This window comes from Alosa sapidissima, chromosome 1 (assembly GCF_018492685.1).
Source record: "Alosa sapidissima isolate fAloSap1 chromosome 1, fAloSap1.pri, whole genome shotgun sequence".
In the NCBI taxonomy this organism is placed as follows: Eukaryota; Metazoa; Chordata; class Actinopteri; order Clupeiformes; family Clupeidae; genus Alosa; species Alosa sapidissima.
Window position 1 is genome coordinate 19,593,598 of NC_055957.1, and position 13,846 is coordinate 19,607,443.

At 40.4% G+C, this 13,846-nt stretch overlaps 1 protein-coding gene across 1 annotated transcript; it reads left to right on the forward strand.

Annotated features, from left to right (window-relative positions):
- Nucleotides 1-10,299: 10,299 nt before the first annotated feature.
- LOC121723340 (zona pellucida sperm-binding protein 3-like) lies at nt 10,300-13,816 on the forward strand (the record flags this gene model as incomplete). Its single annotated transcript, XM_042108940.1, has 7 exons — nt 10,300-10,834; nt 10,915-11,033; nt 11,165-11,268; nt 11,452-11,629; nt 11,997-12,108; nt 13,505-13,594; nt 13,685-13,816. Coding segments are annotated over exons 1-7 (1,236 nt in total), but the record flags the coding sequence as incomplete, so codon positions are not given.
- Nucleotides 13,817-13,846: the final 30 nt, after the last annotated feature.

Here is a 13,846-nt window from a genome sequence, read left to right on the forward strand (position 1 = left end):
ACAAAAGCTCTTCAACTTTGGCCCGTTAAAATGTGTATGAACAGTCTAGCGACGCATTTCATCAAGGCCCATTTGGACATGTCAGTTATTTGCACCACTGGTTAGATGTAAAACAGCATTTCGTTTCAGACTAGGCTACTGTTACTTAATTTGTGCATTAACAATAACGTTTCAGACTACTGTTACTTAATTTGTGCATTGACAATAAAGTATTACATGAACTAAAGATGACTAAAATCTTATGTAGAAGAAGAAACATTCACAAAAAATCCATCCATCCAAAAATGACCTTTGTTTTTGATAGCTGTTGAAAACGGCATGGAACTGACAGAGATGTTTTTGTTTAAAAATACATAAAAAATAAATAAATAAATAAATAAATAACATTATGCTGATACCTTTTGCTTTTCCCAAATACAATGTAGCCTATAGGTGTAAGTGACCTTTCATCAATCCAGTTGCAATGGATGAACTGTGATGAACTGCCCTACTTGTGATTGTTTAGAGATTTTAAAGGTTTTATAACAATTCTACATCTTCTTTGGCTATTCTACAATCTATTCACCTTTTCAGCACCAGTAGGGTACTTTCTGTGCAGCCGCACACACACACTCAGGCATGCCAAACAAGCATACACAAAAGTTTCAAGAGTGGGGGATGGAGTAAAATATGGAGACAGATGAAGTGTGATTTATTTTCGCGGAACGGATGTACAGGACTGAGCGGTGGTCATATTTTGTACCGCTATGCGGTACATCTAGTTATACAGTTATACTTGCCTTGCACGACAAGTCCTGACTAGTAGCTGTAACGTTAATAGTGTGCTAACCTCCACAACCTAACAGTATTCTAACAGTATTCTATTCTAGTATGCTAACCTCCACAACCCAACTGAAGGAACTGTAGGGGGCGATGTGGGTTGAGGTAGAGTGAGTGTGTGGCGAGCAGGCAGAGCCTCGGTCAGAAGGCTCAATGGTATGGAGTGATGACACGGAGATGGCAGGTTTCGGTGCAACACAAGTGAACTTTATTTGAGTTTCAATTCATCTGTTCTTTTGTTCTTTACTTGTATGTGTGCTGCATCAAAGAGGAAACAAACAGAAAATGGAGTAATCAGTGAAATGGGGTAAATCAGTACAGATCCCAACTCACAACAATAAACTGAAATCATATGGCTATATAAGGTACAACTAAACAATACTTGACATCCCAAGTCAACCAACATCATCTAATCATCTCTCACATGGGACTCCAACACACCAAACCAACAAACAAAGACCTTAACTTTACACATGATGGCAGAGCTACTCTACAAACTGATAAACATCACAAAAGTCATAGTGAGGTTCATTAAAGTGATGACTTACGTTAACTCAAAGATGCACACAAAGCAGGACACACTGGAGTGCTGGGTTGAGATGAACAAAAGAGTGAACTGAGGGCGAGCAAACAATTTATCCTGGTCTGAGCCCCTGCTCCGGAGCTACAGGGTTTTCCAGCAGGTAAACTGGGCGTGGTTAGGTGGCAGAGCCAAACAATCCTGCAATTTCTCCACAGCACTTTCACCTCAAGGACTTTGTGCAGATTTAAGTGTACATTCGAAAATGAGAAACAATATAATAATAAATATAGCTGCAAGCAGCAATGAGGGGGCCAAGCAGAATAGGCCGGAGTAGCCACAGTGACAAGATTGAACTCAGCAGATACCCGCCATCAACACTTTCAACAAGTTTCACATCAAAACATAATTGATTTTGTAGGGCTGAAACAGGGCTGAGTATTGTCACTGCTTCCCCCAGTAGTATATGTATATATGTAGTAAGTTTGGTTATGATACATGGCAGGGTTGTTGAGATATGAGCTCACTTCCTGTTTGGCGGCTTCGCCACCAATTTCGATTGGCTGTTACGAGCGAATGCTTTTGCCAATTGTTCCAGAAAGCAATATATTGATAGGTTATGGTCTGAAGATGGTCTCTGCCAATTTTGCTGAGGATCCGCTGAAATTTGTGACCTGCGAAAACTTGTACGTGTTTTTGATTAAATCCAATATGGCGGCCGAATCAATTACGATGACATCACAAGTTCGCTTGGGTCGGCCTAAGGACCTCCAACAGTATTAGCTGACACCACTAGTGCGTTTTAATTCTAAGCACAAGAGCAGCTACAGGCCAAAAGGCATTTTTCTAAATTACAGTGCCCCCTAGAGGTCAAAGGTCACCAGATTTCTTGAGCGTCCCCCTGAATCCATGCACCAATTTTGGCTTTGATACATGCAAGGGTTGCTGAGATATGAGCTCACTTCCTGTTTGGCGCAATGCGTTTATGAGTCATGGTCTGACGATCATCTGCGTCAAGTTTCGTGAAAATCGGATAAACTTTGTGACCTTTGAAAACTTTTAGGTGTTTTTGATTAAATCCAATATGGCAGCCGGATCAATTACGTTGACATCACAAATTCACATCTTTCACATCCTTAGGATCTCCCACAGACACCACTAGTACATTAACATTAACATTAACAGACACCAATAATAAGTTTTAATTACAAACACATCACTCATTACAGGTCAAAACTTAATTTTGCTAATTATAGCGCCATCTATTGTTCAAAAGTCATCAAATTTATTGGGTCCGGACCCCATGCACTGAGTTTGGTTTTGATACATGAAAGCATTGCTGAGATATTACTTCACTTCCTGTTTGGCGGCTTTGCCGGCAAACTTGATTGGTCACGACGGCCGACGGGTTTTGAATATGGCTCCAAAAAGCAATGCATTTGTGAGTCATGGTCTGAAGATCATCTGCGTCAAGTTTCATGAAAATCGGACAAATTTTATGACCTTTGATTACTTTTAAGTGTTTTTGATGAAATACAATATGGCGGAAGATCCAACATGGCGGAAATTGACGTCATGGGGTGCGTCGAGTTCGGTCTCATCCAAGGATTCCAAGTATACCTCAATTTGTATGGTTGAAATGTTAAGCACATAGATGTAATGCAAAATCTGACACAATGGTGGCGCTAGAGCACTTGACATGAAACTTAATAAAATTAATCATATGACTATACCGAATCAATGTGCCAAATTTCCCAACTTTTTACTGTATGGTTCAATGGCAAATGAGCGTTTCGTTAGAACACGTAGAATCACTATTGAATTGTGCACGCAAGATACTCTGGCCACGAGCAATGATCCAAATTTCTTCTATCTCTCGAGCGAGAGGGACCAATCAAATCGGTGTAGGCGGGACAAAGGCGAGCTACACTGATGACTGACACTGATGAATTGTTGTGATTGGTCGTAGCGTTATCCAACTGCGTGCAGTGAGAGTTTCAAATGCATGCTTGGTGCCGCCCCTCGAATTGGGCCATTTTCATTACTCGTGGCCAGACCCTTAATCTGAAAGATTCCAGGGTCTGGTTTACCAGGCTATCGCAGCTTCGCTGCTTGGCCCCCAATAATAATAATAAGAAAAAGTTAGAATCACTATGGGTTGCCGCGCAGCTTCGCTGCTTGGCCCCCAATAATAAGAATATGTAGAATCACTAATGGTGCCTCGCAGATTCGCTGCTTGGCCCCCAATAATAATAGGAAAAGGTAGAATCACTATGGGTTGCCACGCAGCTTCGCTGCTTGGCCCCCAATAATAATAATAATAATAGGAAAAAATATAGCTGCAAGCAGCAATGTGGGGGCCAAGCAGTTGAGCAGGATAAACCTCCTTTCCCACACACCCCAATAGCCCCCCACACATACGCATACCTCAAACATCACCAAATTGATTGTGCGTCCTCAGGTTGTAGTCACAAGTCCACATAACAAGTTTGGTGTTGATATGACAAAGTGTTGATAATTATAGCGCCTCTAGTGGTCAAAGGTCACTAAATATATTGAGCGCTTTCAGGATGTGGTCCCGAGTCCATGTACCAAGTTTGGTGTCGATACGAGAAAGTGTTGCAAATTATAGCACCCCTAGTGGTCAAAGGTTGCTAAAATTATTGTGTCTCCTTAGGATGTGGTCCTGAGTCCATAAACCAAGTTTGGTTTTGATACGTGAAAGCATTGCTGAGATATCACCTAATCTTCTGTTACTCTAGTGCCGCCCTAGTGGTTGAAAGTCACCAAATGTATTTTGTGTCCTCAGGATAACGTTCCAAGTCCATATACTAAGTTTGGTTTCGATACGTGAAAGCATTGCTTAAATATGAGCCCACTTCCTGTGATTATAGCGCCCCCCTAGTGGTCAAAGGTCATTACATTTATTGAGCCTCAGCCTTATTGGGTCCTGACCCCATGTACAGACTTTGGTTTTTATATGTCAAAGCGTTGCTGAAATATGACTATACTTTCTGTGATTATAGCGCCACACAGTGGTCAAAATGCACCAAATTTCTTGAGCCTTCTCCTAATTGGGTCCTGAGACCATGTACTGAGTTTTGTGTTGATACACAAAAGCCTTGCTGAGATATCACTTCACTTCCTGTTGATTGGTCGTGACGGGCGACAGGTTTTGAATATGGCTCCAAAAAGGAATGCGTTTATGAGTCATGGTCTGACGATCATCTGCGTCAAGTTTCGTGAAAATCAGATAAACTTTGTGACCTTTGAAAACTTTTAGGTGTTTTTGATTAAATCCAATATGGCAGCCGGATCAATTACGTTGACATCACAAATTCACATCTGTCGGGCCTTAGGATCTCCCACAGACACCACTAGTACATTAACATTAACAGACACTACTAGTTTTAATTCCAAACACATCACTCATTACAGGCCAAAACTTAATTTTGCTAATTATAGCGCCACCTATTGTTCAAAAGTCATCAAATTTATTGAGCCTTCTCCTTATTGGGTCCTGACCCCATGCATTAAGTTTGGTTTTGATACATGAAAGCCTTGCTGATATCACTTCACTTACTTCGCCGCCAAACTTGATTGGTCACGACGAGCGACAGGTTTTGAATATGGCACCAAAAAGCAATGCATTTGTGAGTCATGATCTGAAGATCACCTGCGTCAAGTTTCGTTAAAATCGGACAAACTTTATGACCTTTGATTACTTTTAAGTGTTTTTGATGAAATACAATATGGCGGAAGATCCAACATGGCGGAAATTGACGTCATGGGGTGCGTCGAGTTCGGTCTCATCCAAGGATTCCAAGTATACCTCAATTTGTATGGTTGAAATGTTAAGTGCATAGATGTAATGTAAAATCTGACACATTGGTGGCGCTAGAGCACTTGACATGAAACTTAGTGAAATTAATCGTATGACTATACCGAATCAATGTGCCAAATTTCCCAACTTTTTACTGTATGGTTCAATGGCAAATGAGCGTTTCGTGATAATAATAATAAATATAGCTGCAAGCAGCAATGAGGGGGCCAAGCAAATAAGCATGAGTTGTCATGGAATTCATGGTTGTTACATAAGACATTGTGACAGTTTCTATCCACAAGCCATCAGGATACTGAGTTATGGCGTCCCTAGTCAGTGCTGGATCAACAGATCATAGACACCTGAGCACAAATGTTTCTCCAAAGTCATTCTTTCATTATATCTGTCCTCTGCTTTCAAAGTTCTGTCATTGTATATGTACTCTGCTTTCCAGTTCTCCAAACGTCAAATTCTTTTATTGTATCTGTCCTCTGCTTTCCATTTCTCCAAACTTCAAGTTCTTTCATTGTATCTGTCATCTGCTTTCAAAGTTATTTCATTGTATATGTACTTTGCTTTCCATTTCTCCAAACTCAAAGTTCTGTCATTGTATTAGTCCTCTGCTTCCCATTTCTCCAAACTCCAAGTTCTGGTCAATGGTCACTTCATTTATTGTGCGTTCACAGGATGTGGTCCCGAGTCTATGAACCAAGTTCGTTTCCCTACGTGAAAGCATTGCTGATATATGAGCTAAAACCCCGTCACTCTAGCAGCCCCCTAGTGGTCGAAAGTTGGTAAATTTATTGTGTGTCCTCAAAATAGGGTCCCAAGTCCATATACTAAATTTGGTTTCTATACGTGAAAGTATTGCTGAAATATGACCCTACTTCCTGTGATTATAGTGCCACTAGTGGTCAAAGCACAACAAATTGATTGTGTGTCCTTGGGATATGCTCTAAGTCCACATACCAAGTTTGGTTTTGATAGGTGAAAGTGTTGTTAATTATAGCACCCCTAGTGTTCAATCATCACCAAATTTATTGTAGGTCCTCAGGATGTGTTCACGAGTCCACGTACCAAGTTTGGTGTTCATACGAGAAACTCTTGCTAATTATAGCGCCCCTAGTGGTCAAAGTACACCAAACGTATTGTGCATCCTCACCGTGGGGTTCCAAGTACATATACCAAGTTTGGTTTTGATACATGAAATTGTTGCTGAGATATGAGCCGACTTCCTGTGATTATAGCGCCCCCCTAGTGGTCAAAAGACACCAAATTTATTGTGCATCTTCAGGATGGGGTCCCAAGTCCAAGTACCAAGTTTGGTTTTCACACGTGAAACTGTTGCTGAGATAGGAGCCTACTTCCTGTGATTATAGCGCCCCCATAGTGGTCAAGAGTCATCAAATTCATTGAGCCTCCTCCTAATTGGGTCCTAAGCCCATGTACTGAGTTTGGTTTTGATACTTAAAAGCCTTGCCGGAATCTGAGTTCACTTCCTGTTTGGCGGCTTCGCCGCCAAATTTGACTGGTTGTCACGGGTGACCTGTTTAGAATATGGGTCCAAAAAGCAATGCGTTTGTGAGTTATGGTCCGAAGATCGTCTGTGCCAAGTTTCGTGAAAATCGGATGAACTTTGTGACCTGTGAAAACTTTTTAGTGTTTTTGATGAAATCCAATATGGCGGTAGGATTAATTATGCTAACGTCACAAATTGCCATCTGTCAGCTTAAGGACCTCCCAAAGAATTAATAGACATCACTAATATGTTTTAATTCCAAACACATCACCCATTACAGGCCAAAACGTAATTTTGCTTATTACAGCGCCACCTATTGGTCAAAAGTCATCTTATTTATTGTGCCTCCTCCTAATTGGGTCCTGAGCCCAAGTACTGAGTTTGGTTTTGATACGTGAAAGCCTTGCCGAGATCCCACACACCCCAATAGCCCCCAACACATACGCATACCTCAAACATCACCAAATGGATTGTGCGTCCTCAGGTTGTAGTCACGAGTCCACATACCAAGTTTGGTGTCGATACGAGAAAGTGTTGATAATTATAGTGCCTCTAGTGGTCAAATGACACTAAATATATTGAGCGTCTTCAGGATGTGGTCCCGAGTCCTTGTACCAAGTTTGGTGTCGATACGAGAAAGTGTCGCAAATTATAGCACCCCCAGTGGTCAAAGGTCGCAAAATTGATTGTGCATCCTCAGGATGTGGTCACAAGTCCACATACCAAGTTTGGTGTCTATACGAGAAAGTGTTGATAATTATAGCACCCCTAGTGGTCAAAAGTCACCAAATGTATTGTGTATCCTCAGGTTGTAGTCACGAGTTCACATACCAAGTTTGGTGTTGATATGAGAAAGTTTTGCAAATTATAGCACCCCTACTGGTCAAAGGTTGCTAGAATTATTGTCTGTCCTCAGGATGAGGTCCCAAGTCCATATACTAAGTTTGGTTTCAATATGTGAAAGCATTGCTGAAATATGAGACCACTTCTTGTGATTATAGCGCCACCTATAGGTCAAAAGCCATCAAATTTATTGAGCCTCCTCCTAATTGGGTCCTGAGACCCTGTACTGAGTTTGGTGTTGATACGCGAAAGCCTTGCTGATATCACTTCACTTCCTGTTTGGCGGCTTCGCCGGCAAACTTGATTGGTCGTCACAGGCAACCGGTTTTGAATATGTCTCCAAAAAGCAATGTGTTTATGAGTCATGGTCTGATCGTCTGCGTCAAGTTTCGTGAAAATCGGAGAAACTTTATGACCTTTGATGCCTTTTAAGTGTTTTTGATGAAATACAATATGGCGGAAGATCCAATATGGTGGAAATTGACGTCATGGGGTGCATTGAGTTCGGCCTCATCCAAGGATTCCAAGTATACCTCAATTTGTATGGTTAAAACTTTAAGCCAGTGGTCCCCAACTTTTTCTTCCAAGGGCCAGCTCACTATGCCTGGCTCTAAGAGAGGGCCAGAGATTCGGAGTATATTAGTAAACATAAATAGCTTAGTGCTGTGAACAACAGCAGTCTACCTTAGTTAAATATTCCATTACATTTAATCATAGGCTACTGCAATTTAATACCATTATTAGCTGTGTTTATATTGCCATCATGCCATATCAGTGTAAAATGTAGCTCAAATGAAATAATTCTAATAAAAAGACTTTAACATTCCCAAAAGTATTAGCAGGGAGTCCCAAAAGTGTATTTTATCCAAAATGTGTGAACTCTGAACTCTGTGTATTTGCATACACAGCTTAAGTTGTGAACAAGCAATATCCTACAAATAATTTGAAGTTCTCAAACTATGGGAGTTTTATGAAGTGCAGGCAAAAACATCTGAAATGACCACTTTCACTCAACTGATGAGAACTTGTGAATTTGTATGAACATTTGAACGAGTGAATAAAAAATAGAAATAATTATCCCAGAAAGTCCCAGAAATATGGGACATATGGGAAAAAACTTGACTTAGTTAGTTATTAAAAATTAATTGATACACTTCTAGAATACTTTGAGCACTAATGCAGTCAGCCTCTTGCATTGTTTGCAGGTAGGCCTACGTTTCATTCCGTTTTCGATGGCAAGCGCAAAACAGCGTCAAAACAACCACCAGTGGACAAAAAGAGTATTACATGTGTACTGTTAAGACTCGCCATAGAGAATGAATGGGGGAAATTACGGAAGTTATAGTTTGACGATGTCGTACTCCCATGCGGGCCAGATGCTATATACCGCGGACATGTTTTGGGGGGCCACCCAAAATGAGGTGGCGGGCCGTAGTTTGGGGACCACTGCTTTAAGCGCATAGATGTAATGCAAAATCTGACAGATTGGGGGCGCTAGAGCACTTGACAAGAAACTTAGAGAAATTAATCATATGACTATACCAAATCAATGTGCCAAATTTCCCAACTTTTTACTGTATAGTTCAATGGCAAATGAGTGTTTCGTTATAATAATAAGAAGAAGAACACATAGAATCATTATGGGTTGCCTCGCAGCTTCGCTGCTTGGCCCCCAATAAGAACACATAGAATCATTATGGGTTGCCTCGCAGCTTTGCTGCTAGGCCCCCAATAAGAAAACTAACAAACACAATGGTTGCCTCACAGCTTCGCTGCTTGGCCCCCAAAAAAAGATAGAGTGCAGTGACCAAGTTTTTCTTAGTTTATTTTCCCTTGCCAGCACCTCAGAGGGTGTGCATTCTTTTAGTTATTTATACTTAGTTAGGACCTATTATAAAGTAGACATTATAAGTTAGCCTTGAGACTATTGTTGTTCATAAGATATTTGCCACAGTTCCGTCTTCCATACCCTAGATAAACATTTTCACTCTGCTATCAGGGTTGATGTGAGCCATTAAAAATTACCATGAGTTGGTCAGTGAGGTGACATGTGATATTGTGTCCAGAGTCAAATAGATAAGCAATCCTGCATGCAAACAAATATCTATGGGATGATGTCCTGGAAACTGGACTGACAATGTCATAATGTCATAACCAAAGAGGTGACCATGCCCTCCTGCTCAGCACGTTCTCCGCCCAAATAAAGTAACAAGCCAATACAAACAATCAGAGAAAAAATACCCATAGGAAACACTTGTGCCAGCTTTTTTCAACATAGATTTGATAACCTGTCAATTAAAATAATTTTTAACCATCATTGCTGACTGAACTAGTGCTAACATAAATGGTGCTTAATGGAAATATTTAAAATAAGAAAAATCCACTAGGAAGCTCTCCCTTAGAATAGCTGAATCGTGTTTTGTCTAATATATATATATATTGGAATGTTGGCTGCTCAGTGAAATAGGCCACTTCAGTATTTTCTGGACTGCCTTTCCCAAATGTTTCTGTTCAATCTCTAGGGACTCGGTGAGTTTTAGGTATTATTGTATTGGGTTGTCTTTTATCAGTGGGCTATTTGACTTTTTTTTCCATTCACACACAGCACATTAGAGATGTTTAACAAAATGGTTTACTGCCTGATGGTCAGTAAAGGCCATCGCATTTATGGGTTGCATGTGTCATCTTGTCCTTGTGTAATCAGTGTGCAATACTACCCTTGAAAGGGTAGAAAGGGTGGACTTTATTTATCTTCCTCAGGTATAAAATGAGCTGCTACAAAATCTGGATGTCTCTCTAAGTTGGCAGCATGAGGCTAAAGCTGATTGCTGTTGGGCTGCTGGTGCTTAATGCACTGGCCAGTCTGTCTGAAGCTCAGTATCAGAATATCCCGAAACAGAATGTCCAGGGCATAAGACCTCCTGCCACGAATACCAAGCCTAACCAATTTCCGGCCAAGCCTAACCAATTTCCGGCCAAGCCTAACCAAGATCAGATCAAGCCTATCCAAGATCAGATGAAGCCAGGTATGTCGTTAAGACCCATGACATGGAAATTCCCAGAAGTAGTGGTGCCTTCGGAAACCGGCACCGTGGTGGAACTCAAACCCCCCACCACTCCCAACAGCATTAAGATTCAGTGTGAGGAGAAGCAAGTGCTTGTGGAGGTGGACATGGACTTTTACAAACATGGCCAGCTGATCAACCCAGCAGATCTAACACTCGGAGGCTGCGCAGTGGTAGGACAAGATGTTAGCACTAACAAACTGCTTCTCCAGTCTGAACTGCATTCCTGCGGCGGTGTTCTGACAGTAAGTCGTGTAACATCAGATATTTTATCTTTGCTATCCTTTGAAAGACAAAAATGCTTTAAGATGTTCTTTTTTCACAGACAACGAACAAGGAGTTGATCTACACCTTCACCGTTATATACGCGCCACGACCATTAACAGGCACTAGCATCATACGTGCTGATGGCGCCGTAGTTGGTGTTGCATGCCACTATCAGAGGTAGGGCAGCATAGCAATGCCTGTTTTAAGTACCACATTCTACTACATATTTTGATATGATGTCCTTGTGAAAAAGAACAGGATAATTCACTGAAGATCAGCTAAACATGTACTTATTTCCCAAATTTCAGGAATCATAATGTAAGCAGTGATGTCTTGCATCCTGTCTGGGTGCCGTTCTCTGCCATTCTGACTGGAGATGAGATCTTCCTCTTCTCTCTGAGACTCATGATGGGTGAGAAATATTTCACAATTCTATCTAGATAGTTCACAGAACATTTCCAACAGAAAGAAAATTACAAATATTCTAAAAAACATTATGGTTTTGAAAAAATATAACTTCAGCACCCCCAGAACCTATAGTGAGAAGCTAAGGAAGTCATCTTCAGATTGACTGAATCCACTTTTTTCCCAATAGATAACTTTGTAGGGATAAGAGAGACAGCCAAGTTCTATTTGGGTGAAATGATCTACATTGAAGCCTCTGTCAGGCAGTTCTACCACGTTCCCCTTCGTGTGTATGTGGACAGCTGTGTGGCTAGTGCATCTGAAAATCCCAACTCTGTACCCAACTACAATTTCATTGAGAACTATGGGTAAGAGAGAACTGTTACTGTTGCTTTGTCAGTGTACTTGGTTGGTCAACTAAGTTTTTTACACCTTTGTTTAGGGGTTGATTAGACAGGATACGATTGTTTTCTATTGACAGAAAGCATTTTGTGCACTATTTATGTAACCAGAGCACCTCACATTTTGTACGCCTGCTGCACCTCGCGTTTTTGCGAAGGCGCCCTGAGCGCTTTAAATTTAAAACGCTTTTACGTAGTGCACCTCATGTTTTATAAGTGGCAAATTGCCCCCTTAATGTGTTGTCACGTCACATCTGACAGAGGCCATCTGAAATATGCAGTGATGGCTTTTACCTTTATGCAGGTGATTTATTTAGGAGTAATGTTTCTGCAGGTGTATGACTGATGCCAAGATCACAGGCTCCAGCTCACGATTTCAGCAGCGCTCTGTAGATGACAAACTTCAATTCATGATAGAAGCCTTCAAATTCCAAGATACTCGCATGGTAAGTCAAAGCCAGTAAAACTGCAATGCCATCATGGTGGGCTTGAGGACACATAAAAACACTGGATATATTGGTAACACTTTATAACAACTATACACAATTCATCATTTATTAAGCCTTTGTTACTTATTAATTAATGGTTTGTTCATCATTAGTAATTTATTGTTCATACATAATTTATCATCAGTAAAGCATTTGTTCACACAGTTATAAATGGTTTGTTCATAGTAAATAAGCCTATATCTAAAATATGTTTATAAATGATTAATACTTAATAAATGATGCAATAATATTTTGTTGATGAAGTAATATTTCCATTATTTAACAGATGTTACATACACATGCACTAATGATTAGTTAGGGTGAGGAAACCACTTCCTAATACTATTATTCATGATTTACTCAGGAGCTACAAGTACTTATATAATTAAATTTTGTGTGCTCATCTAAAGTGAGGACGTTTTATGCCTTGCAACGCATTTACAAATGAGTTATAAAGTTTACATTTATTCATTTAGTAGACATTTTCATCCAAAGCGACTTACACATGTCAATGAAAAGGGGAAGGGCACATTGATGGAAGCCGGGGCTTGAACCCTCAACTTTATGGGTTACTGCATGCTAACCATGCTCTTAATCCACTACACTACCTCTGCCCAGTGGTACTACAACAGTAAATTCAAAAATATAATATATGTGCGTGTTTACAATGAACAAACCATTTTTAACTGTGTGTAAACTTGATGAGAAATAATGTAGGAATAATGCTTTACATGCAAAGAATACAGCATTTAATAATAGTTTACAGACGTTTCATAAATGCTTAACAGTGTGTAGTAGAAGAAAACAGACAGTCTTGGATGGTTGTAGGTGTTTTTATCTGGGCCAAGGTAGTGTAGTGGATAAAGAGCTGGACATGCAGTAGCCTGAAAAGTTGGGGGTTCATTTCCCGGCTGTCACTGTTGTGTCAATGGCCTTTAATTTAATTGGCATGTGTAGGCCTACCTCGCTTGTCTGCTAAATTAATGAATGTGAATGTAATCTTTACAACTTATTTGAAAATGTGTTGCAAGGCATAGAAAGTCCTCACTTTAGATAAGCTCACAAAATATCATTAACCAACCACTTGTAACTCCTGAGTTAGTCATGAATTATAGTATTAGGAAGTGGTTTATAAAACATGTATCCACATCCTAACTAATCATTAGTGCATATGTATGTAACAACTGTTAAATGATGGCTTATTTACTATGAACAAACCTTAACCTAAACCTCAAGGCTTAATAAATTATGAATTGTGTGTATTTATTATAAAATGTTACCGATATATTTATATAAGCACCCCCAAACCCCAATCACATTATTATGGACACTAAAATTAGGTTTTCATTTACAGGTGTACATTACATGCACACTTAAAGCCACTGCTGCCATTGTCCCAAACGATTTCCATCACAAGGCCTGTTCCTACCTTGGAGGCGGAGGAGGGTATGTCTACTACTGAACACGAGCCAAATACTGGCATAGTCAGTGATAGTTTAAAACACAAAAGACAACTTGGTCTTTTGTTTGCAGATGGGTAGCTGTAGGAGGATCTAATGAGGTGTGCAGCTGCTGTGATTCAAGCTGTGGTGGAGGAGGCGGAGGAGGTGTTGGAGGAGGTGTTGGAGGAGGTGGAGGAGGAGGTGGAGGAGGTGGTGTAGGAGGAGGTGGTGTAGGAGGAGGTGGAGGAGGAGGT